Source organism: Akebia trifoliata, chromosome 12, assembly GCF_017979445.1.
Source record: "Akebia trifoliata isolate Shusen 1 chromosome 12, ASM1797944v1, whole genome shotgun sequence".
Taxonomy (NCBI): Eukaryota; Viridiplantae; Streptophyta; class Magnoliopsida; order Ranunculales; family Lardizabalaceae; genus Akebia; species Akebia trifoliata.
Genome location: NC_141386.1, coordinates 34,564,550 through 34,588,245, shown reverse-complemented (window position 1 = coordinate 34,588,245; position 23,696 = coordinate 34,564,550). Strand labels below are relative to the sequence as shown.

The following is a 23,696-nucleotide window of genomic DNA, read 5'->3' as shown; positions in this document are numbered from 1 at the left end:
GGCACATCGTCTCTATCAACACAATTTTCTTCCTTGTACGTTTATTCTCTAAAGAAGAATTGCTCAATTCAGTATTGTTTGGTTCGCAACGGGTCCAATATTACTTGAGATTTGGGGTTCAGGAGAAACTTTAACGATTGGTAGATAACGGAGGTGACATCTTTCCTTGATCTCTTGAATTCTTTTTATCTCTAAGATAACGACTACGATAGGTGGGAGTGGACGGAGGTGCAGGATCTACGATTCTCTGTCCAATCTTTTCATGAGTCGTTTATCCCTTTTGGTGATTCGCTTATCCCTAAACGATTGACAACTTAATTGCCCAGGGTTGGATAATTCCTAATTTTTGTCCTTTATACTCGAGGGATGGGGAATCTGTTGCTCATATCTTAATTCATTGTTATTTTTCTCATGACATTTGTCTCTCTTTCTTGGACTTTTTCGGATTAAATGGGTCGTTCCTCCGAATTTCTTTTTGTTGTTAGAAGGATGGGATAAGAACTTCTTTTCCTTCAGGAAAAAAAAAAAAAAACCTTTGGGCTATTCTTCTTTTGACTATTGATTGGGGGTTATAGAACGAAAGAAATAACAAGATGTTCAAAAATAAAGTGAGAAGCTCTCATAGTGTTTTCTTGGAGATTTTGGGCTACTTGTACTTTTGATCGAAATTGAACAAGTAGTTCTCATGGACTACTTTTGATGATTTGTTTTTCTGATGGAATTCTTTTTGTAGCACATAATGTATTGCTTTTATTTAGTTCATTGTGCTTTCTTCCTTGAGCGGCTATCTCGGCCTTATCTTTTTGTTTCTTGTAATTCTTCCTTCTTCAATTAAAATTATACTTTAAAAAAAAATAATAATAAGTTCAAGCAATGCCATATAGATTCAACTCGCTTGGAGGTATATTGCCATTCTCTGCAGGGAATTGTAATAGACTGATTTTCATTATGCACCCAAAACCCTTCCACCTATAGTGTTTTCTTTCGAAAAGAACGGGATGATTTTACAAAGAAAAAGTCAGAAAAAAGTAAAAGAGAAATTTAGCCAAAATTAGAGAAGAAATAAAATTAGACAGTTGAATGAGTGCGATAGTGCACAGCAACTTGGGAGTGGGGATGGTGAGGAAAAGGGATTCTGTAAATAATGGAGAAGAATATGTACCCACATACCCTAATTTAAATGTCTATATGCTTCAGAAGCATAACTCCATCCAACTATGATTCTATGGCCAACATTTACCTCGACCTCCAACCTCATAGTTACCAATTTGTAAATGGTATACTTCTTTAGAGCCTCCCACAAATAAATAAGAGCCATAAAACCCGTTCCAACATTTCTGGCATTAAATTGTAGGTTGCAAATAGCAATTCTTTAAGATTTATTGCATTCTAACTACTATTAGTATACTTTAACAGATATTACAGAATGGTTGATTTTCCCTTTCATGGTGATAAAACACTTCTCATTAGCCTTGGTCATGAATGATTGAATACAATTGTTGCCGATTAAAACTTGATCAAGCTTATCTGCTGTGTCATCCTCTTCAAAGAACATGGCAATACGATCCACAAACATTTCTATCAGATCGGCAGATCTCCAAGAAACACCTTGACCTTGGCAATTCCCAGAAATAAAGTTATGACTCTCCACCATAAGAAGCAAGAGAGGACCACACATCCCTTGATGGTCAAGCTGAAGGAGAGTGGAAACCCAACGGGAGTTCCCATCAGAATTCAGCTTGATGACTTCCGAGTCTTGTTTGTATATCTTCCATGGAACAAAGCCAAAATTTCTAACTTCTATGAATGTTGTCCCAAAGCACTCAGTCAGCTCTAAGCAGAACAAGGCTCATGATTAAACTAGACCTTCCATCCCTTCTTTGATCCTCAGTGCATAAAACTCTCTTACTATAGAAAGTTCTGACATTTTTCTTCTTTGAAAGACTCCTCCAGATGGCAAATGGGATCTCCAAATACCCACCAAGGAAACAATGCAGAAGGCCACACGCACGGGAAGATCACCATGGCTCTCCTAAATCATAGGCTCTGCCAAAAGAGGCATAAAAGACAAAAAGTTTAGTTGGGGAAGCAAAGAAGCAAAAGTTGAGAAGATGTTCTACAGTACCGTTTCAGATATTCATTGATGGGTGTATGGAACCATCATAAATTGCAAATGCATATGATCACCGTTTCCATACCATAGGAGTCAATGGACCTGCATATGCTAAAAACCAAAAATACAAAGTCAGTCCAAATATATCATTGAAACAACTAACTCTGATAGGATTATGGAAGGAGGGGTGCAAATAATAAGAATGTGTATAATGTGTTCCGTTAACTAAACCATTCGACACTTTGAGACGTGGAAGAAGAAATTATTGAGGATTTAACCAGCAATTCAACTTTGGTTGGACAACAAGATACAACACATATAAAGTAGAAACACAAACAATGGATACAGTCTCAAGAAGACACGGGAAGGTTGCCCATTTTACTATTTCTATAAATCAATACAATTACAAAACTTGAGAGAAAGTAGTATAAACCTGTAAATATTTATGATGGTGGAATCAACAAATGACAATTCTTTCTCCGTCATAGATTTTCTGAATGAGATGGCTTGAAGATGTTAGCTTTGCTAGTAAAGCCTTTGGGTGTTGATGCCACATACCCAAGTTCAAACCTGGCTTCACGATGCACCATTATCCATAACTATGAACTTTCTGGCCTGTATTTAACAAAAAAGAAAAAGAAGAAAGATATTTCAGGTTGCAAGAAATTCAAGAATATAAAACTAGTAAAAAAATTCAAACTTACCATATATGGATGCCTTATTATTTACCAAGAGAAGATTGGCCTGAGGTGTCTGGATCAATATTGCATGGCTTACACCCCATCATTTCCTTGGCTGCCTCACCATTTTCATCCTGCCGTGTAACCAACCCTAGTGCTATATATGTAACATCATCTGCCAACATACCCTTCTCACGCATCTCTCTGTACAACTCACGAGCTTTATCCAGATCACCACGTCTACGGTATCCAATGATAAGAGAAGTATAAGTCACCACATTAGGAGTAGCTTTCCTTCTTACCATTTCATCTATCAACAAGAGAGCACTGTCCATCCGATTCAATTTGCAATACCCATCAACTAGACAGGTATAAGTAACAACATCGGGTGAAAGGCCCATTTGCACCATTTCATTAAACAGTTCCCAAGCCTTCTTCATATCGCCAATTTTACAAAACCCAGCAATAATTGATGTGTAAGATATTTTATCAGGCACCAAACCCTTCATAATAATTTCTTTAAACAAATTCCACGCTTCATATATTCTGTCAATATTGCAAAGTCCATTGATCAGGTTTGTGTATGTGATGGCATTGGGTGAAATCCCGTATTTTGACATCATTGTGTACAACTTGAAAGCCTCCCTTAAATTTGACTGTTTGGCAAAACCATCAATAAGGGTACTATATATAACAACATCGGGAACAAGACCTCTCTTCAGCATTAAAGGGAAAAGCTCTTTGGCCTTCTCCGATTTCCTTTCCTTGCATAGCCTGTTGATGATGGCATTATAGGTGTACAAGTTTGGAATAATACCTTGGCTATGCATTTCATCCATAAACTCAAAAGCTTCCTTCGTGCACCCTTCCTTGCAGTACTTGTCAACAATAACAGTGCAAGTAACAGTGTTTGGTGAAACGCCTCCCTCCAACATGAGTTTAAAAAATTCCAAAGCTTTCTCTAAACACTCATATTTGCAGTAACCATTGAGTAGAGTTGTATAAATAAAAACATCAGGAACCAAGTAATTTCCAATCATCTCCTCCAAAATTCCATGTGCACGATCCAAATCCCCATGCTGACAAAACCCATCAATTAAGATGTTGTAAGCAATCTTGTCATGCTTATAACCAGCGATACCAAGTTTATGGAACATATCTACTGCAATCTCCATTTGTCCACTCTTGCACAGACCATCCAATATAGAGCTATAGCTAATTAGAGAAGGTCTTATATTAGAGATCTCCATATCCTCTAATAGACCGAGACCTTTCAAGATATCCCCCTTCTTGCAGAACCCATCAATCAGAATGCTGTAGCTATGGACATCAGGTGATATTCCACATCCCTTCATTTCTTCCAAAACCCTCATAGCCTCGTACAGCTCGCCGTTATGGCAAAACCCATAAATAACAGCATTGTAGCAGTTACTATTGAGAGGTCTGTTTCTCTGTCTTAAGTCTTGGAGGAAGTTCAATGCATACTCCGGGTGTCCAACTCTGCACAACCCATGAACATATGTACCATACGTCACAACTGTTGGGCTCACCCCGCACCTCTCCATTTCTTCTAAAATCTCAGTAGCTTGATCGATATTTTCTTTACATTTCTCAATATTTCCTTTACAGTAAAAATTCATCAAAATGGTGTATGTGTAAACATTAGGACTCGGCCCAAAGTTCTTCATTTCATTGAATAAACTTCTAATGAAATCTACTTTGTTCCCCTCAACCAGACATGTGAGCAAGAAATTGCATGTGAAAACATTTGGCTCGAGACCAATTCCCTTAACTTGCAATAACACATCAACTGCATTCTCAAGCATCGATGACCTTGCAAAAACCCTAATAAGGACTTCGAAAAAAGCCACAGAACTTTTCTCCACATTCGACAAATTTAGTAGTGTGGGGAACAATTCGAATGTGTCATAGTTAGCTTCCTTATAGTAGCACACAATCTCCCTAAGTACAGCATGTACTTCACAATGCATCCTCGCCGATGAGAATATATGAGCGAGAATCCCAAATGTGTTGATAGAATGAGAAAACCCATACTTCTTGACGGCTTCTGAAAAGCTTATCTCTCTTGCAATCTTCCAACTCAAAGAATGAAATACTCTGACTACTAAAGGAAAAAGTGTGGGCTTTCTACGGATACCTGAACTCTTTCTCGGAACTTTAATTTCATTAGGCTTTCTACGGATACTCGAACTCTCTCTCAGAACTTTAATTTCATTAGGCTTTCTACGGATACCTGAACTCTCTCTCGGAATTTTAATTTCTTTAGCCATGCTAACTTGCTTAGTTGGGATTGAATCAAAAGGGTGTTCATCAAGCAACAATGTTGAAGAAGAAGAAGTGTAGTACATTCTAAAGGAACATATTTGCTGAAGAAGAATTCGATTTCGAATCAAACTCAATTCAATCACACTCATAGGTTTGGCTTCCTTAGTGATAGAAACCCAAAAACTGAACAAATTCTTGAAAGTAAACAAAGACTCATCTGACTTCAGTTCAATTAATTTATCAATCAAAATTAATATAAATCACCAACTAATTACAGAACGAATTCCATGCTTGCCCGAATGAAAACAAGGTGAGCCAAAGCCGTATAAACAAAAAAAATTGCAACTTTTTTATTTTTTTGGTAACTGGAAGTACAATAAAGGACTCCCAAGTTTGCAGAAGATACTAATATTAGGGTTTTGACGTACCCATTAAAATCTACTGAAAAGGGTTTCCACCAAAAATTTCTGAAAAGGGTTGCAAACCTGCCCAGGTTGAGAAGTCTGCCCTTGAACGCGTATTCTAGGGAAAAAACCAAGACTTTTAGTTTAGCATGCGCTGGGAGTAGGATATCCAACCACCTTCCGAAGAAAAATCTTCTGAGAGAGAGAGAGAGAGAGGGAGAACTAGTTACTGCAAGGAAGTGTTCCAAGCAATTCTAAAGAGCGGCGCAAAGAAAAAACAGAGAGTGTCAGAGAACTATCTTGCGCAGATGGTTACATGGTTTTAAAACCCGTATGTTGATTCGGCTCGGCCTCTGGGATACCGAGATGACTCGTCCGATTCATCTCGGATTCCAAGAATCATACCGTTTAAATCTATTTAAAGTTATTTATTATGGGAAATGTTCAGCACCCTAAGTTTTACCACACACTTTAACAAACGTTTTTTGTCCTACATGGGTTAGAAGTTTTGGAATGGGCTGATTTTTGGTGAGGATGATCTCTATGATTAGAAGATCATCCTCCCCAAAAATCGGCCCATTCCGAAATGTTTAGCCCCATGTTTACAAGTTGAAAAATCGTGGACCGTCCATTTTTTGTAAATCATTTCTGATGGGGTTAGAAGTTTTGGAATTAGCTGATTTTTGGTAAGGATGATCTCCTCACCATAGAGATCATCCTCACCAAAAATCAGCCCATTCCGAAACTTCTAACCCATGTAGGACAAAACGCGTTTGCTAAAGTGTGTGGTAAAACTTAGGGTGCTGAACGGGACCCATTTATTATATATATGTTTCTACTTAAATAATAATTATTTTTTTCAACTATAGGGTGGATTAGTAGATCTCTTAAATTATTAAAAAAAAATATTATTTTATATCAAGACTATCAAATTTGGGATAAGTTGATATCTCTATAATATTGAAAGAAGTATCTCTGAGATGACGTGATGGATGATTCACATTGATTATTTTGCTCGATTGTCTTCAAACCAAAATGAATCATATTAGATATTTTCATCAAGAACTATGCCAAATTTGATAAAAATAAAATTTATATGATAGGGGGGGTGGTTTACAAACTTACGTTCGACTAGGGGACCAGAAGAGCCAAGTCCAAAGGCAAGGCATATGGATCCCTCCCCCAGGCATTTGCAACTCCTGCACATCACATGCACCGGGTCAGTGAGGGTGCACCCTCGCGGATGGCCCCAAGGAACTGTTACTTATATTGGGTATCGATCCCACGACCTACTTCTAGCTTGCATATTACTTCCATCCCAAGTTGTAAATGTCTTATTATTATTATTTCTTTCTTTTGATATGTAATTGCTATGGTGGTTAGTAATTAGTAAATAGCAAGTGAAGGCAGATTTTGAACAGTATATGGCCTAAATGTGCACGTGCCCTAACCATCTCACCAATCAATATCTCTTGATTTATCCTTCTTTAGAGCATTCCCACATTTTCTTGAATGTATGAAACTCATTAGTTCACATCTTCCATCGGTAGGAGGCCCAACAATTGGTAGTCCTCCTCATCAGAAATTGATAATTTATTCAGTTATTCTTACAAGGTTTAAATTTTTTTGTAATTAACATTGAGCAAATGTGGAGGTGTGCTCAGAATCATATATGCTCTTATTTTCTTTTCCTCCGAATAGGAAAAGCATATATGGTTCTGAACACACCCCCACATTAGTTCAACGCCCAATGCAGTATCCACGGTCACTCTACTATTGTTATTTTTTAATGGCTTAAAAACCAAATAATTTTAAGAGTCGCACTACACTGACTTCATTGGTTATTACGTTCAACAGTGTTGATGTGAGAGTGCATAGATTACCATGGATTTCTTCCCTTGAGATACAACTAAAAAAATTCAACGGTTCTCTATGCATGGGGGATTTGAGGGATTTCGGTTTTCACTGTGTTTCACATTGTGCTCGCGAGCAGGTGCACATATAACCATGGATCCTTTTCACTTGTATCTCGAGGAAACAAAGCTATGGTAACTGCATGAATGCAGTATGAAACATAGTGAAAAACAAAGTCCCTCCAGGATTTTCCTTTTCCTAATTTTAAAATGGGCCTAGGCCCATTGTAGATGTTTGTGTCATATTAAGATGCATGTGATTGTGATAGAGGCCTCCCTTGATTACTACGATGATCACTACTAGTCAAACACAAATCTCATCAAGATAAAAATTGCTTAATTTGGGGGCCTAAACACAAATCTAAACTTGATCAATTTAGCAACTAACAGAACAAATGAAATGATTGTCGACTCCATAGTGGGTCTAGTTACTAGAATTAGTAATAAGATGAGATCTATCTTAAACGATATTAAGATAGATCTCATGCATGTATACCATACTAGGACTTTAAATGAGATGAATTTTATCCGAAATTCTAGTTATCCGAATCTAAATTTAGTGGGTTTGGTTCCTTCAAGTATGTGCGAATTAAAATATGATTCAGATATGAGTTGATGTTCCTTGACCCGAGTAAGATACATATTCAATCCTATATCTATCAAGATCCGAATTATATACTATTTTGCAAGTTATCCTAATTAATTAATTCGGTCGGATTGAATTCATATATGAATTTAATGGAAGCAAAATGATTCAGATACGATTTTAGCTATTTGGATCCAAGTCGAATTCATATCCAGATAAAAAATTTGGATAAGGATGCACTCATATACAGCCCTTTGACTTAAGCATCCACTTGTTTTTGTACATATTATCATGATTAAAATTGTATTTTATAACTTTAACAATCCTTATCTTATATGATCAAAATGCCCATCTTGGTAAAAGTGAAAATAATACAGCTTTTTTTTAAAAAAAACTTGAATTTGGTTAGGTTAGGGGACCAAAGATCCACTATAAAAATTTGAACTTTGCCATAAATCCTTCAATGGGTCCTAATTTTATATCCTATATAAAGATAGCAATTCATGGCCCCTACAATGGTCTCGATTATAAATTTATTTGTAGAATATGGAGGGTAGGGTTCATTAATGATGCTAACCCTTTGATTTGTTGAGCATGATTAAGAAAGAGAAAATAATTGGGGAATAATAAGAGGCTATGGACCGTTAGATCGTCCTTAAGATTAATTTTTTGGTGCAAATCACGAGGAACATTGAAGGGTGTATATCTAGGGAGGATGTTCTCTAATGAGGAATCTTGTTAGGTTGAGGGTATCTTTCAGCTTGTTTAATGTGTCCTAACTAAATGAAATGAAATTAAATGAAAATGAAATGAGTTGTTGTCTATATGTCCTCATTTGACTCCTATATGTCTTGAGTATTTGTTAGTAACATTTCTTCTTCTCTCCTCCCTCCATTTCAACTCTCTCTCTCTCTCTGCAACCATACCACCAAAGATAATAATAAACATAAATAATCATGTCTTCTCCAAGCAAACGCAGGGAGATGGACTTGATGAAACTGTAACATTCTTCAAATGTTATTTTTAATTGTATTATTATCTCTCTATATTTATTTTTGGTAAGTTTGAGATTTTTTTTTTGTTCAAATAGGATGATGAGCGACTACAAAGTGGAGATGATCAACGATGGCATGCAAGAGTTTTATGTGGATTTTCATGGACCCAGTGACAGTAAATCATATACCCATATCTCCTTTTCCTCTATTTTCTAATTTTTTTTCCCTTGTTTTTTGTTGTTTCTTCGAAGTAGAAAAAAAAAAGAGAATTTTAAGATAATTGAAAATTTTTCAAGAAGAATTATTTATCTCTGATTCAATCATATTGACCATCAGTGGATGCTCTAAGCTCTGTGGGTATTTGATATTTTGGACTAATTCCTCACCTTTTTTTTTTTTTTTTGGTTCTTCTATTGTAGTCTTTTGCATGTGAAATTGTAGTTTTTATTCAAGTGGAAATTGAAATTTTAGTTATTTGATTGCATCATTTTGACTATTAATTGATTATTAGTATTTTTACCTTTTTTTTTAATCTAATGGGCAAATCTGTATACTTCTATTTGAGTTTAATTGTGCTTAGAATTTACTGCTTTTCTAGCATTTTATTGTAAATCAGGAACTCCTTTTGTAGTCTAATTATTTCGATACAATTTACTCTTTGTTATCTGTATTTCGATGTGGTGATATCAGCTGCAGCTTTGTTGTTAACTTATTTTCTTCAATGAATTAATTTCAAACAAAGGGTTGCTTTTAATGGGTTATGGCAGGTCCTTATCATGGAGGAGTGTGGAGGATAAGGGTAGAGTTACCAGATGCTTATCCTTACAAATCTCCATCAATTGGCTTTGTTAACAAGATCTACCACCCGAATGTCGATGAAATGTGAGTTATGAGCTGTTAAAATAACACTAGTTTTCGTTTGTGTGAATGAAGTTTCCTTTGTAAGTGTGGTAGTTTACAAACTCATCATTTTATGGATGAATTGGTAAGTTTAATAATCTTGGTGTGTTTTAAATTTCAGGTCTGGTTCAGTTTGTTTGGATGTTATCAATCAGACCTGGAGCCCCATGTTTGGTAAACTAGCTCATTAGATTATTTTCATAGAGTTTGTTTTAGCTTTTATAGAGTTGCAAATATGCTTACTTGGACTTGTTGCTTATTTTCAATATTATGGTCAATGCAGTTGTTTTCTAATGTTTGCATCCATATGTTTCAGATCTTGTAAATGTGTTTGAAGTGTTTCTTCCACAACTTCTTTTGTATCCCAATCCATCAGACCCATTGAATGGAGAGGCTGCAGCTTTGATGATGCGTGATAAAGCTGCGTATGAGCAAAGAGTGAAAGGTTGTGACCCTTCTTGAATTTCTATTTACTCTGATTATATATGTCTTGCATGCTAATATGGATTGGTAACTTATTACAAACTTGCTTAAATGAGGATGCTCTTTGATTCCTGTTGTTAGTTTGTTGGTGGGGGATTGATATCCTAATAACATCTTTGAGAAATCTTCCAAATTTCAATGGGTTCAATCCAAGAATTTATGTTAGATTCAATCAAGCAGGCAATGAGATGGTTTATATGGTGAAGAAAGTATTGTAAATGAGTGGCAGAGCAGCAATTCCGGTGTTATAGCAGTTGCGTTTTCCGAGTTTTTGAGATAGTTGGGTATCTGGTGGGGAACGTTCGATTTTATCTTTCTCTCACAGAAAAGTCGAACTCATTATTGTGAATCGTTGTGGGTTCAGTGAGGTGCCCACATGGAGGACCCTTGTTTCACTTGTTTGATATTGGAAAACGATGTCATGTGTCGTTTAGATCTAGGCCAATTCATAATCATCATTGTCTGCATATCCTTATCCCAAAATTTGGTTGGCTGATCAAATCCTCTTACGACATTCAACACTATCAGCGGTCACTTTGCAACTTAGTGTGTATCTCTAAAACTAGCTATGATCATATGTTGTTTGTTTAGAGTTAACAAAATGGAGTGTGAATTGTTGAGTTTTTTTTGTTTTGGAAACATGTGTTTTTTTTGCCCTCGAGTTTCAAATCGGTGGTGTTAAGTAGTGGTGCTCCTTGTAGGTGATGGAGAGTTATTATTTTAAGCTCAAGGGGACAAATAGTGAAATAGTTATACTTGGTGAAGCAGAAGAGAAGAAAATGCTGTGGCCAGTTAAATGATCTGATAGACCTAGGAAATACAGCCCATTTGAACACTGTTAGAGGCAAGAGATGGTAGTGTAAGAATTAGTAGTCTTTCACATTAGTACCAACATCAGGAGAAGAAGTTCCACAAACAACGAGTTAGAGATGGAATTAATTTAAGTCCATAAGAAATAGGTTAAAGGGCTTGGGCAGTTCTTGAATGAAGTTAACATTCTCTGGAAAACGTCATCAAATAAGTGTAGTAGAAAGGATCGAGAATGGATGTCAAAGATACTCCTATGTATTTTGATTGTTTGCTTGAAAGGGCATTTGCAATGGCCCTTGAAAAAGGGTCTTGGATGAGGGCTTATTGAAGGGTTTAAAGTTCCAATTTAAAATCTTCTTTCCAAGCCTGCATCTTTCGACTCCTTTAACCAGGTTCTTGTGAAAGATTTTTTGTGTCACTATCAACAAAGCAACATGGATTCAAAGATTTTAGATCTTAGTGAAGAAAGGAAGATCAAATGGCCTCTCATGTTGGCTTTTGGGGGGTGGATTAATTTCTGACAAATGGTTCAACTGTTAAAGTAGGTTGTTTTACATGTTGAAAAGGCATTGTTTTTCTTATAAACTACTTTTTGTAGCAAGGGAATATGCAAAGTGTAAGATGAAGTCCATTCAAGTTAGCAAGAAGAAAGAACTTCAACTAAGAGTGGGGAAAAGCTTTACTTTATAAATTTGAGAACTTCGGCTAAGAAGAAAAATAATCTTAGTGAAACATATACTTTGACTGGATCCACCTTAAAAACAAGCAAATGTTGACTATCTATTGTATCAAAACCCCTGAACCAGCTCATGAGCCAAACATTAGTCTTGGATAGATCTACCATTAATAAATACACTGATTTTTATCAATAACTTTCTCATTGCCTCTTTCAAGTTTCGATATGTATCTATAAAGAAAATTTCATAAAATGGCCCGTAATATCTGTAGCACGCAGGATGAGCCACTTTTGGAATTCTCAGAGCAAATTAGGAGATACTGAAAAACCTTTGCATACTTATCAAAAAAAACCTTTGCATGGCTTTTGTTGTGGTTGATATCTCTACATCTTAAGAAAAAGTTGCTTTTGAAGCCATCTGGCTGGGATATTATTTTACTTATCTCCAAAACGTACTTGCCAAATGTGTCCATTAGAGAAGGGACCTGTACACCTAAGCTTCAGAACCATCTGGCGATATCTCAAAATTTAACAACTGAAAGTAGGAAATGATTTCACCTGTTTCAAGCAAAGGACGGAGTATACTTTTGAAATGTTCAACATCCTCATCTAGTTATCTTTGATATCTTTAGGATCTCCTAGAAACACAGACTCCACTGAATGTGACATGGGTCGAAATTTTTATAGAATATCTTACAATGAGATCCAAATAAAATTTTCTTAAGATCCCGGTGTTATGTGTTGTGAACCATCAATGAAAATCCACATCCCTTACACAGCCAAGCGGTTACCCTCTCACTCCAATCGATAAAATTTCAGTGGAACATTGCGGTTTCAGCCAAGACTGGAATGAAACATTGAATCTCATTCAATGTTTTGGAGGGTCTCAGAATGTTTTGGTTGATTTTTTCTTGACCAAAAAATTTCATTGAAATTATATTTTAAAACTTGGTTATGGTTGGTGTGCCTAGTCTTTTGTTTGTTAGCAATCCTTGGTCAATTGGTAAATCATAGACTGAACAATATGCTTTTCTTAATTTCCTGCATACAAGCTGAAATATGTCTTCTGGTACCATCCATTTCTAGTTTCTCATTGTGTAGGATACCTCATGTTTCCTATGAAATGCAAACTCTGACTTTGTGTCAATATTTGTTATAGCTATCCATATACACACTTGGTAAATACACATTTGGTAAATGACATTGACTTTTGCAAGTATTTACCAGAAAATTAATCATTGAAATTGAAGCAGTTCCTTTTGGGTGTGATTCCACACCTGTTTAGTGTTCTTTGAATTTGATTTCTCTAGGACTATCCTTCTGTAAAGTGCATCTAATTTGGTGCTTCTTCAATGGTTTGCATGTATGCAAATCCCATTCAAGAACACCTTTCTTTACTATGGAGGGCCCACTTTACATCAAAAGAAATTATGTTCAAGTTCTTTTTCTTTTTTCCAATAACTAAAATTCATTAATCAAGGAAAATGGAGGTCGAGTGGACCAACCAATTACAAAGACAGCAGAAAACAACCACCCATCCACACCCAAGACCCCAAGCACACCTCACTCCTCACATCTAATACTACAAACCCAGTCTCATCTATCCAATGAATCCCTTTTAAATTCTCAGAGTTCTTACATTAAAAAAAATTTTGGAAAAAAAAAAAAAACCATAGATTTGTAATAATCATCTTCTGAAACAAATGCTTATGACCCTCAAAATGCAGCCTCTCCTTCCATATTCCCGGCAAATGGAAAATGGAACTATACTCTATAAAATCCTTTTTGAGGCGGAAATGGATGCCTCAAGAGTTTCCAACCCTCAAATAAGGAATAAGCACTCTAGGAAAGCACCGCAGGATGTTAAAGAGTGACAAGAAGTGAGACCATATATAGTGAGCAAGCTTGCAATGTATGAAGATATTGTATGTGAACTCTCCGTATACTTTGCCGAGCAAACAGAAAATCTGAGCAATGAATTCAGGATGAATGACTCGGTCCATGGTTAGGAACCCTTTTCGAGCCACCCAAGTTTTTTGAAGGGACTTTGAGACCCCAGACTGCTACTACTGGGAACAATGATGCAAGAGTCCAAAACCCAAGCCCCCGATGCTTTTTAGAACAACAAATACTTCTCCACTTAATGAGATGAAATAATGGTCAAGTTAACTTACCATATTTGGTTGAACATCTTTCTGTTAAGCCCAAAGTCAATTTGTGCTGCTGAAGTGTTTTCAACTACATTGGTCATTGGTCATTGGCACTGAATTTGAATTCAGGTTCTACTTGGATGGTTGGACTCATTTGCACCAATAATAACTTCTGTTTATCAATGCGTCAAAGCAATACCATTTTTGCTGATACTTGCTAGTGGTCCAGAATATTGTGAGAAGTATGCAAAGCCTGAAGACATTGGAGCTGCTGCTGAGGAGAAATCCAGCGATGAGGAGCTAAGTGAAGATGATGACTATGTCTCCAGTGATGAGGCCATGGCTGGTCATGCAGATCCTTAGGTGTATGCTTGCATATGTCATTTTAATTCTGTATCTGTACATGATATCTTAGCTTCAGATAAACAAACAAAACTCTGCAGAAGACTATTTATGGGGGGGAAAGTGCAGGGCTGTTTATTAGTTTCCTTTGGCACTTTGTAAATAAATTTACTCTGGATTCATAATGTAAACGCTGTTCTTGTTTGTTGTTGGGACCATGGTTTAAAATTATTTACTGTTTTAAGAATGTTTCAGCTAAGATCAAAATGAAACATTTGCCTCTGAAACAATGAATTTTTTGGAGTGTCTCAGTTTTTTTAATTTTTTTCCTGGTTATAGAGATCTTATAAATATCAAAAGGAGAGTACAAAGAAAGGAGGCCGAGGTAGTGGAGTGTTTCAGTTAAAAAAATCTTGATTGTTCTACGAAATGCTGTCTCGGAACGAGATTTTAAATTTTGGATGGAACTGCAAATGGAGAAATGGCTTGGGGTGTCTTAATACGCATCCACACTCCCGTGCATGAAACGTGTATACGGGGGTTTGATGGGTAAACCCCGATCGGGCGAGAGTTCCATTTCTATAAACCCCTGATCCGGCCAGAGTTCCATTTCTATTTCTTCTGCTTGAAAGGTTGGGATGGGTGCTTAGAATTTTCTTACATGAGCACGAGTCATTTTTCAGGTCCTCTATGAACATTAACAAGTGTGTTTCGCCTTAAATTATGTTAAAGCACTTAAAAAACTTATTAAATGAAAGATGACACTTTGCATTAAAAAGGGCAGGAATAGTGCTGCAAGTGAGTAAGTGACACGATGCATTGCACAATTTTTTTTTTTTTTGAAGTGTAATATATTGATAAAGACAGTAAAATTAAATTCCACACAAAGAACACAGACTTCAAAATATTGTTTATTTTGTGTTCCATATTCCTGGTATAAGTGCAACCAAGGCTTAAATTCTCGTTTCTAGGCAACTTTTTCGGTTAGGAGGAAAACCAAAATATTTCAGTTTTGAACTAATCAGGCCTTATTGCAACATTAATTATTTTGATTGGCTGAAAGCCTGAAATTGGAATGTTATATTGAAATATTCATAAATGGAAAAAAAAATTGGAATCATTGCAACCCATTGTATATATTATTTTCTAGGAGGCATCTAGCATTTTAGATTGAACATTTTAAGGTAAAACGCTTTCTTGGATGCATTCATTTCTAATGTCATCTATCCCAATTTTCCACTCATCCATTTCCAATTACATTTTTTAAAAAAGGAAAAAACAATGAACAATTTAAAAAAAAAAGAATTTTAAATTTTACATAATAGCTTCATTTTTTTTCTTACAAATAATGGCCCTTATAACAGGGTTTAGTAGTTTATAACAGAGAACAATTTAAGATTGGATTTTCAGTAACAAGAGCATTATAATGCACGTTTTAACAGCCCTTAATTTTTTGCTTCCTGCCTGAGTTTTTAAAATACATCATCTACTTCCACAATATTGAAAAACTGATGCATCAATAAATTAAATTCGACAAACGCACTTTCTCAACAACAGAAACTTAACAGGAAATAGAAGGAATCATTCTGCATTTACTAAACAGCAAGAAAGATGGTTACCTTTTTACAAATATTTTGGGCCAAAAATGGATAAAGATGAATCTCAGTTGGAACCATAATAGAATTTTTTTGATGTAATGCCTCAACAAACAATTTTATTGCAGATGTTTCTACGATTCTAATCTGAAGCCACACTGATTAACATGATAAGAACAGAGGTTGTGGGTACCAAATTCAATTATCAATTAACTTCTTTGTTGGTGAGAAGTCTCATGATTTTGCTCAATGTTTCCTGGGCCGAGATTGTATCAGGGTGATGCTCGCCACAGATTGAAGTTCTGATGAACAAAGTATTTCTAATGAGATCGTCCGCTATGTCGTATTTCCCTCCTCTGAGCATAAGTTTAGCTCTTGTTTCCAACAAAGTGGCTTTCAACATTGCAAGCTCTTGCCAAAGGTACGGATTCGACTGAGCATCAGACTTGAGTGGTCCCCAACAGAATGGTCGGTCCAACCACTTCTCAACTCGAGAAACTAATGAATTCTCCGCGGCTTCCAATGCATCAGTGGTCAAGCGAAGGAGTTCTAAGGCAAGATTGCACCGTGAGAATGTGACAAATGTGTGAATCGCAAGAGGTAGAACCACTCGTTTCACAAGAACTACCAACTCTGACGCCTTCAAGTCAACCACTGCTGGATTCGTCCCAAATCCAAAAACCAAGAAACAAGCCGCCCATAAATGCTCCGAGTGTTGGGAAATAGATCCTTGGCTGCTGACTGCTTTGACCATAGATTCAGCGACTCCAGTGAACCCTCTCTTACGTGCATAGAGCTTGATTATCTCATGAAAATAGATGGAGTCTTCCTTGGTGTTGCTTCTCGCAATACCAAACCTTACCAACAAAGATGCCGCTTCTGCCTCTGATCTCTTATTGTACGATGCAGTGAAACCACAAGTTAGGGTGTGCAAACACTTTTTCCATAATTGGACGCTTTGGTGCTTCTCCGGAACCTTTTGTGCTGCGAATGCCAATAGAGAAATCGGAATGGGAGCAGGGCCGAACCAGCCACCTACTTGAACCATTCTAGTGGCCAAGCTCCTTGGCCCATCTGCATGATCAAAGATTGAGAAACAAACCTCCAAAAGTTGCATGAGGAAGGTTTGTTGCCTCAATGTAGGACCCTCCCTACTACTCCATGTAAAGTCTCGCAAAGGCATTCTATTCACAGTATCAAGGAGCCTTGTTGGATTTATGGGAAGCTCAGAAAGAATTGCTCCCACTATCCCAAGGCCTAACGTCAGCCTACCGAGTTTTTCTTCAATAACCCTGAGATTGTCAATTTCTGCAATTGGATATTCTTTCATTCCCTTCATTAGAGACATTGCCTCCACCCCAGATAAATAAGTGAGTTTTAAAGGCTCCAAGTTCATAACTCGAGGAAGGCGTGTAGAAATTATGAAATGGGTTTCTTCACCAAAGCGGGGGAGAAGATCCATTATAATTTTCTTATCCCACCAATCTTTCTCGCTCTCCAAGTTGTCAATCACAACCAAGAAAGGAATATCTCGCATTAGTTCCTTTCTAACTCTAGAAATGGCTGCTTCTTCCTGCTCTTCAAAGTTTTTCATTCTACCTTTCTGGAGGCATTGGTTCTCAATCCCCACATCAACCTCCAAGAAAGACCAAAGGTTCATATAGTTTTGCCGAATATACCTTGTTTCGCCTCCTACCCATAATACCATCTTATATCTCTGAGAAAATTTGTATGCAAATTCCAATAGAAGCTCAGTTTTTCCAATGCCCGAGTCCCCAGACACACAAGCAATACCTTTTCCATACACTATTTTCGTAGATCTTTTTCTCCTCCTAAACCTTCCAATATTCTTTGGCCGTGGATGATGGTACTGCTTTTGAGGACTCCCGACTCTTTGCATCTCAATTTCCATGTCTGATTCCTTCCATACCACTGGCTCTTTTCCTTTGCTACTACTGCTCTCTGTTTGTCGATCCCTCATTCTTTCTTCTACCCTATTCTCCCCTCGACCTATCACCAATTTCTTCCGCCTATGTCTAGTCTTGAGTTCAAAGTATTCCCTTTCTGCATCTCCACTAATATCACCAAACAAAATGAGTTCCAATTCAGAAAGTTCTTTTTTCCTCCCAATGAAATTTTCATTTCGAGGAAAAAGGAACTCCTCTTTCTCCACCCTTTCCCTCCACTTATTCACTCTTTCCACTACGCTTCGCCGTCCTAATCTTGCTGCCAAGAGAACCACCGTCTTCAATATACAATCCCTCCAACTACCATCTTGAGCCTCCAATTTCCACTCATCGACACGTGAAAGTCCATTAACAGCTTCCTTCCATTCCTTTTCTAACCCTCCATACAACGTCCATAGCTCACCGCCATTTTTTTCCCACAATTCACCCCTTCTCTCTATTATATCTCTAGCAAGGCAATCACTTGGACCCAAATCGAAAAATATCGGAACAAGGTTCTTCTTAGCCAAGAAATTCCTTAGCTCCTCGATACTGTACGGATTCCCAAACGATTTCTTAGTGAGGATCAATACCCCAAAAGTGGAAGCATTCATTGCCCTCTCGACAATATCATGGCCCCGAGAGCTCCTACACCGAGCTCTATCAGCTGCAAAGCAACTAACCCCCTGAACTTCCAACTCTGCACGTAACCAATTGGCAAATCTCAGCAAAGAAGGCTTTCGACCATGCCAACCTATATAGACATCACAGTTTCTCAACCTGTTCGATAAAAATGCAGCTGAATTACGAGTAAATGAGACTTTCCCACGGTTTCTCCCCCACTTTTTCTGTTTCTCTCCATGACCCGAATAACCAAAGCCATCGCCATGGCTGTAATTAGACAAATTTCTATTGCAAATAGCAATCGTGGAAGAATCATGATCACAGAGTGTTGGTTTCTTGGAACCACTTGAAGCACAAACGACATGGGCAGGTGAAACATTAGCCAAGACAAAATCGAGACCTGATAGAGGTTCAGTGTTCTGAATGCCAGTGCTGGAACTAAGGGGATCAACACTTAGACGGGAACTATTGGAGGAGTTAGGAACTTCAGACCTGATCAATTCGGATCCTTGACATGTTGGTGATCTTGGAGAAAAGAAAGGAGACTGATTTGCAGAGAGAAATGCTGAAGAAGAAGATGACAGGTTTCTTGAAGTTGTGGCGGACAACGCCCCGAACTTGGAGCTTTCTTGTTGAAGCTCCATATATCCATCTTCATGCAATCTCCGACAATCAAAAAACGTTAATTCCCATGCTTTCGAGATCTGGGAATCCCCTCTGCAGTGAACAGAACAGACTTATTCAGTAAACCAATATTCTGAGATAGAAGAAATGGATTGAAAAACTCATTAAACTGGAATTCTCTTTGACATCTATCATATCTATAAGTCAAAGAGATTATCTCAACATTTTACTGAAGAACCCATTTTTCACTATAAAGGAAAAAGGTCAGAAATTTTTAAATAAATAAATTAAAAAAAAAAAAAAAAAAAGGCAAAGGGTTCTATAAAATGGAAGAAAAAAGCTTGGAAGATTGAAAAATGTCAGATTTTTTTTTTAATGCCTTTTAGATCTGGGAAACATCTCTAATATGCTAATAACAAACCAATTTACAAAACAGCTGAAGAACATCTGAAAAAAACTAGTAAACTTTGAAATCTCAACTTCCAAGATCACTGTGAACTTAGTTAAACACATCCAACTTTTCTTCTAAAATGTTGAAAAAAAAAAAAACAGAACTTACGCGCAAGTTCTTATCTGAAGATTTACTACCTAAGAAATCTCGAACATGGTCTTTTAGCTTTCAAAAATTCGTCCTCCAACCGATAACCCCATTTCCTTAAAAGCTCTCAAAACTCCAAAAAAGATTCAATTTTGATGAACACCCAGATCTCAGAGACCTCTCTGCAACCAAATAAACAAGTAAATGGAGCAATAAGAGAATCTATTTCCGAGATTTCTTCATTAAAAATACAAGATTTCCGGAAGATTAACACCTCACAGACGGATCCGAGATGAACCCATGTTTCTAAAATTAGCCAAAAAGAAGATTTGGTTGAATATAACCGGAAAAAAAAAAAAAAAAACCTTACCTTTCCAGAAAAATCTGTGTTTCAGAGTTTCGATATAGGACTTCGAGTCTCTTCGTTGTAACTTGTAAGTCTAACAAACAGCTCTAACTACATTGTCAGCGAAACAGAGCTCTCATACATATTGAGGATTTATTGTGGACCCACACAATGTATGATTTATCAGACGGTTAAAGGACGTCCTTTTAGTGTACGACGCATTAAAGTCGTCAGATTATAGACGTGGGACCCAAAATTTTGCAGGTTTCGCATCCAATAATTGATGTATCATAATCGAACGGCGCCATCATCGTTGTACATTTCAGCTTCGTATTCACACAGAGAGTGATCCAGTGTATGATACCAGATCGATGTGATGTACAGGAAGTTAATCTGAACCGTCAATTTCTACATCGGTTACTTAGATTTGTTATTTATTCATATAAATATAAGGGTAATTAGGCATGCCCCCTCTACATTTTGATCAATATCAGAGATACCCGTGTTTACAAACTGTTGGCATGTTGACCTAGGTCTTCTTCTTGAGACTAACATAAATGATCTAAATGCCCTCATCTTCAACTTTTACCCGAAAACACCTTAATTTTCTCCTAAAATGAATTATCTTCAAACTGTTTTTATCTTGGTTTTCAGCCTGTGGATTTTATCTTCTTCAACTTTCAAATATCAAGAACAAGATTTAATTTTTAGAGAAGTAGAAGGATGATTTTTTGTTTATATATTGAAAAATCGAGGATTTTTACAAGACATTGGAGAGATGAATAGAAGACGAGGTTGAATAGATTAAAAATAATTTACCCAATTAGCAATTCCAAGATAAGGGATTTCTTGGGTAAACTCATTTTTACTTTTAGATTTAATGAACTTCGACCATCAAATATCAAGAATAAGATGAGATTTTTGGATAAGTATATCGAAGGATTTTTGAGTAGAAAAATCAATGATTTTCTACAAGACATTGAATATGGTATGTTAAAGATGAGATTGAATAAGTTAAAAATAGTTTAAAAGTTAAAGGTTAATTACTTGAAGATGACAACATTTTTTTTTTTTTTTTTTTTTGTTGAGATAAATCATGGAGTTTTAGATAGATGATGAAGACAACTTTTTGATAATTTTACCTTAGTCTCTCTTACAAAACCCGGTCAAGAGGGGGCATCTCTATAATTTTAAAACATAGGAAGGATATTTAATATTAATAATAAAAAAGTGTGGAGAAGTCTATCCAAATCACCCTAAATCTAATTTATTTATAATTATGTATAATTTGAATAAAATAAGATTTTATCATTATAGATCTACATCCACTAATATATTTGGTGAGCGTTCAGAGGATTGAGAGAGTTAAACATTGTGCCAATTTTATTTTTTTTCAAAATATGGGTTGATTTTTTTTGTGAGGACAATCTCTATTGTGAGGAGATCATCCTCACAAAAATCAGCTCATTCTAAAAATTTTTGCTCAAATATTGAAAAATGTTCGGCTCTTTTCAGGGCCCCAACGCTTCCCAATATATTTGTAATATAAAAATTAGAATCTTGATAATCTAACTTATCCACATAGCATACTCAATCGACACCTCTGACATGGCATGTTCGAGAATCGTAGATCTATACACCTTGGGATACAAAATTGCACTTCTTCATAAAAAGTGTATCCCGAGGGAACTGTGTTTCTCAAGAAGTACAAATCTACGATTCCCAAACATGTCACACCAAGGGTTTCGATTGAATATGGCATGTAGGTAAAATTAGATTATCATGATTCTTAAAAAAAATTTATTTATTTATTTATTATCAAAATAACTTGTCCCTTGCAAGCATGGTCTTAAAACTCGTTTTGACGTCTTGTCTCATCCATGAACAAGACCAAGTCGTCTCGACTTGGACATAATTTAAAAAAATGTCTTAGAATTAGAACAAATCATGTCTTTGAGACAACTTGTCAACTCATCTTGTTGGTAGACGATAACGAGACAACTTGGATGAGTCGTCTTGAACAAGATTTAAAATCATACTTGCAAGTTATCTCGCTTTAATAAAAGAGTAATGTTGGGTTGACAATAAGATTTACTGCGGTTCTCACATTTATACTGTGAAGGTGCGTGTATGACCGTAGATGATATTTTACTCATACCTTGAGAAAATACATCTATAATTATCACATCAACACAGTGAGAAACAAAGTCCCCCAAGGATTTTCCTTATAATATTATACGTAACATTTCCATTAAATCTGAAATGTTTGTTTTTTTTTTTTTTTTTTTCTTTCTTGAGTAGAGCATTTACAAGTTTTTGTCTGTCAAATAAAACAAATAAAAAACTAGTGATGGTGGAACCAATCACTTATAATTTGACTTTTTCACAACGGTAGCAGTGATATCAGTGTCCTTCAACTCTACCAAAGTACTACTCATGTTGACTTTTAAGCCCCTTCTGACTGATACAGTGATACTCCAACAGACTTTTTCTTTGTAGTACCTATACACGTGGATGCATTTGAGACCATGCATCATGTGAAATTACAATGGTTTAGATTCTGACAAGTGGCACAAAGATAGTGGGAAAGGCTTTTATTGTTACGAGAAAGAGAGCAATGTGTCTTCTTCCATGGGGACAGGGCTCCACAGGTTTGAAAATAGGTTCAATGGAGATAACCACAACTTCCTTAGAACAGTGCCCTAAAATTTTGTAGCCCATTTAGACTACAAGAATGTGAAGCAAACAAACAATTAGACTTTTAGGGTCCTACATTTAGATTTTATTCCTTCTTTGCTTGCATCTTGAGGTTTTAATGGGCATCGCTAACATCAATTAACCTCAAGAATTAAAGATTATTATGTGGATTCCAACGTTTTGATATTGTATAATGGATTGTAACGTGAATTTGATTTTAATTTATTTCATATTTGTGTTCATTTGGATCAAATAAATCTAAAAACTTTTCTAACGAGACTGAAAAATACAATAGAAATAAGAGTCATGATAATATGATGCCTCTTTCTGACACACGCCCCCATCATAAAATTGTAGATCATTTATCTCATGATACACAAAAAATGATTAGTTGTAATACATATCCCGAGACAAATGATGTACGATTCTGTGATGGGGGGCTTGTGTCAGAGGGGGGCATCATAAAATCATTACATTAGAAATAATACATGACATTTGCGGACTAAATACAACTTAAGGATTGACTACTTTAAGATTTTAAATTTGGGTTTGATGACAATTCACTTTTTCATTTCTTGTCAAAAGAAGAAGTTGAAGGTGGTCAACTTCCTAATTCTACTTTTACGAAAATTTGATTAAATTTAAATGTACAATTTTTTGAGATGACAATGGCCATACTTTCTTAATTATTTACTAAAATATCCTCCAAGGTGTATCTAGGATATTAATTCAACAATCAAAAGGTCCACAACTTTTCACATAGTCATCAAAGTGTTCAAAATGTCACAAAAACACTTCTTAAACATTATCATTGGTCGATTTAATTTAATTACACAATAGCGATCATCAAAATGCCTAATTCCGATGGATCCACCGCATTCCCAAACGAGACCTAAGAAATTTTTGGGTTGGATTACTATTAATGATTAATTAATATGAGGTTGACACCCTTGTTGCCACGTGTGCTTGCTGGATTCCCCTGTAAAGT

General features: G+C 36.3%; 3 protein-coding genes across 5 annotated transcripts; 1 reads left to right on the top strand and 2 right to left on the bottom strand.

The window, feature by feature from the left end:
• Positions 1-1,368: 1,368 nt before the first annotated feature.
• On the bottom strand, positions 1,369-5,763 carry LOC147389820 (uncharacterized). Of its 2 annotated transcripts, none has more exons than XM_086417881.1 (4): positions 2,818-5,763; positions 2,547-2,728; positions 2,126-2,224; positions 1,369-2,046 (listed from the first exon to the last, which is right to left on the bottom strand). In XM_086417881.1, exon 1 carries the CDS (start codon positions 5,226-5,228, stop codon positions 2,835-2,837), a length of 2,394 nt encoding a protein of 797 aa, XP_086274007.1. In that variant the 5' UTR covers positions 5,229-5,763; the 3' UTR covers positions 1,369-2,046; positions 2,126-2,224; positions 2,547-2,728; positions 2,818-2,834. The 2 variants fall into 2 exon arrangements, with proteins under 2 accessions (XP_086274007.1, XP_086274008.1); XM_086417882.1 differs by having other exon boundaries at positions 2,126-2,215.
• Positions 5,764-8,823: 3,060 nt separating this feature from the next.
• LOC147389819 (ubiquitin-conjugating enzyme E2-23 kDa-like) lies at positions 8,824-14,542 on the top strand. The gene is made up of 6 exons (XM_086417823.1): positions 8,824-8,982; positions 9,073-9,152; positions 9,745-9,859; positions 9,999-10,051; positions 10,194-10,322; positions 14,226-14,542. Exons 1-6 carry the CDS (start codon positions 8,939-8,941, stop codon positions 14,357-14,359), a joined length of 555 nt encoding a protein of 184 aa, XP_086273949.1. The 5' UTR covers positions 8,824-8,938; the 3' UTR covers positions 14,360-14,542.
• Positions 14,543-15,912: 1,370 nt separating this feature from the next.
• Positions 15,913-20,179, bottom strand: LOC147389818 (Disease resistance protein (TIR-NBS class)). Of its 2 annotated transcripts, none has more exons than XM_086417821.1 (3): positions 20,036-20,179; positions 19,687-19,847; positions 15,913-19,220 (listed from the first exon to the last, which is right to left on the bottom strand). In XM_086417821.1, exon 3 carries the CDS (start codon positions 19,145-19,147, stop codon positions 16,139-16,141), a length of 3,009 nt encoding a protein of 1,002 aa, XP_086273947.1. In that variant the 5' UTR covers positions 19,148-19,220; positions 19,687-19,847; positions 20,036-20,179; the 3' UTR covers positions 15,913-16,138. The 2 variants fall into 2 exon arrangements, with proteins under 2 accessions (XP_086273947.1, XP_086273948.1); XM_086417822.1 differs by having other exon boundaries at positions 19,716-19,847.
• Positions 20,180-23,696: the final 3,517 nt, after the last annotated feature.

Bases quoted from the DNA above. Each gene is read 5' to 3' on its own strand.
- LOC147389820 (XM_086417881.1), bottom strand. From the start codon at position 5,228: ATGAGTGTGATTGAATTGAGTTTGATTCGAAATCGAATTCTTCTTCAG.
- LOC147389818 (XM_086417821.1), bottom strand. From the start codon at position 19,147: ATGGAGCTTCAACAAGAAAGCTCCAAGTTCGGGGCGTTGTCCGCCACA.
- LOC147389819 (XM_086417823.1), top strand. From the start codon at position 8,939: ATGTCTTCTCCAAGCAAACGCAGGGAGATGGACTTGATGAAACT. The intron at 9,860-9,998 runs GTGAGTTATGAG...TTTAAATTTCAG, and splicing joins CACCCGAATGTCGATGAAAT to GTCTGGTTCAGTTTGTTTGG. The intron at 10,323-14,225 runs GTTGTGACCCTT...CTAGTGGTCCAG, and splicing joins GTATGAGCAAAGAGTGAAAG to AATATTGTGAGAAGTATGCA.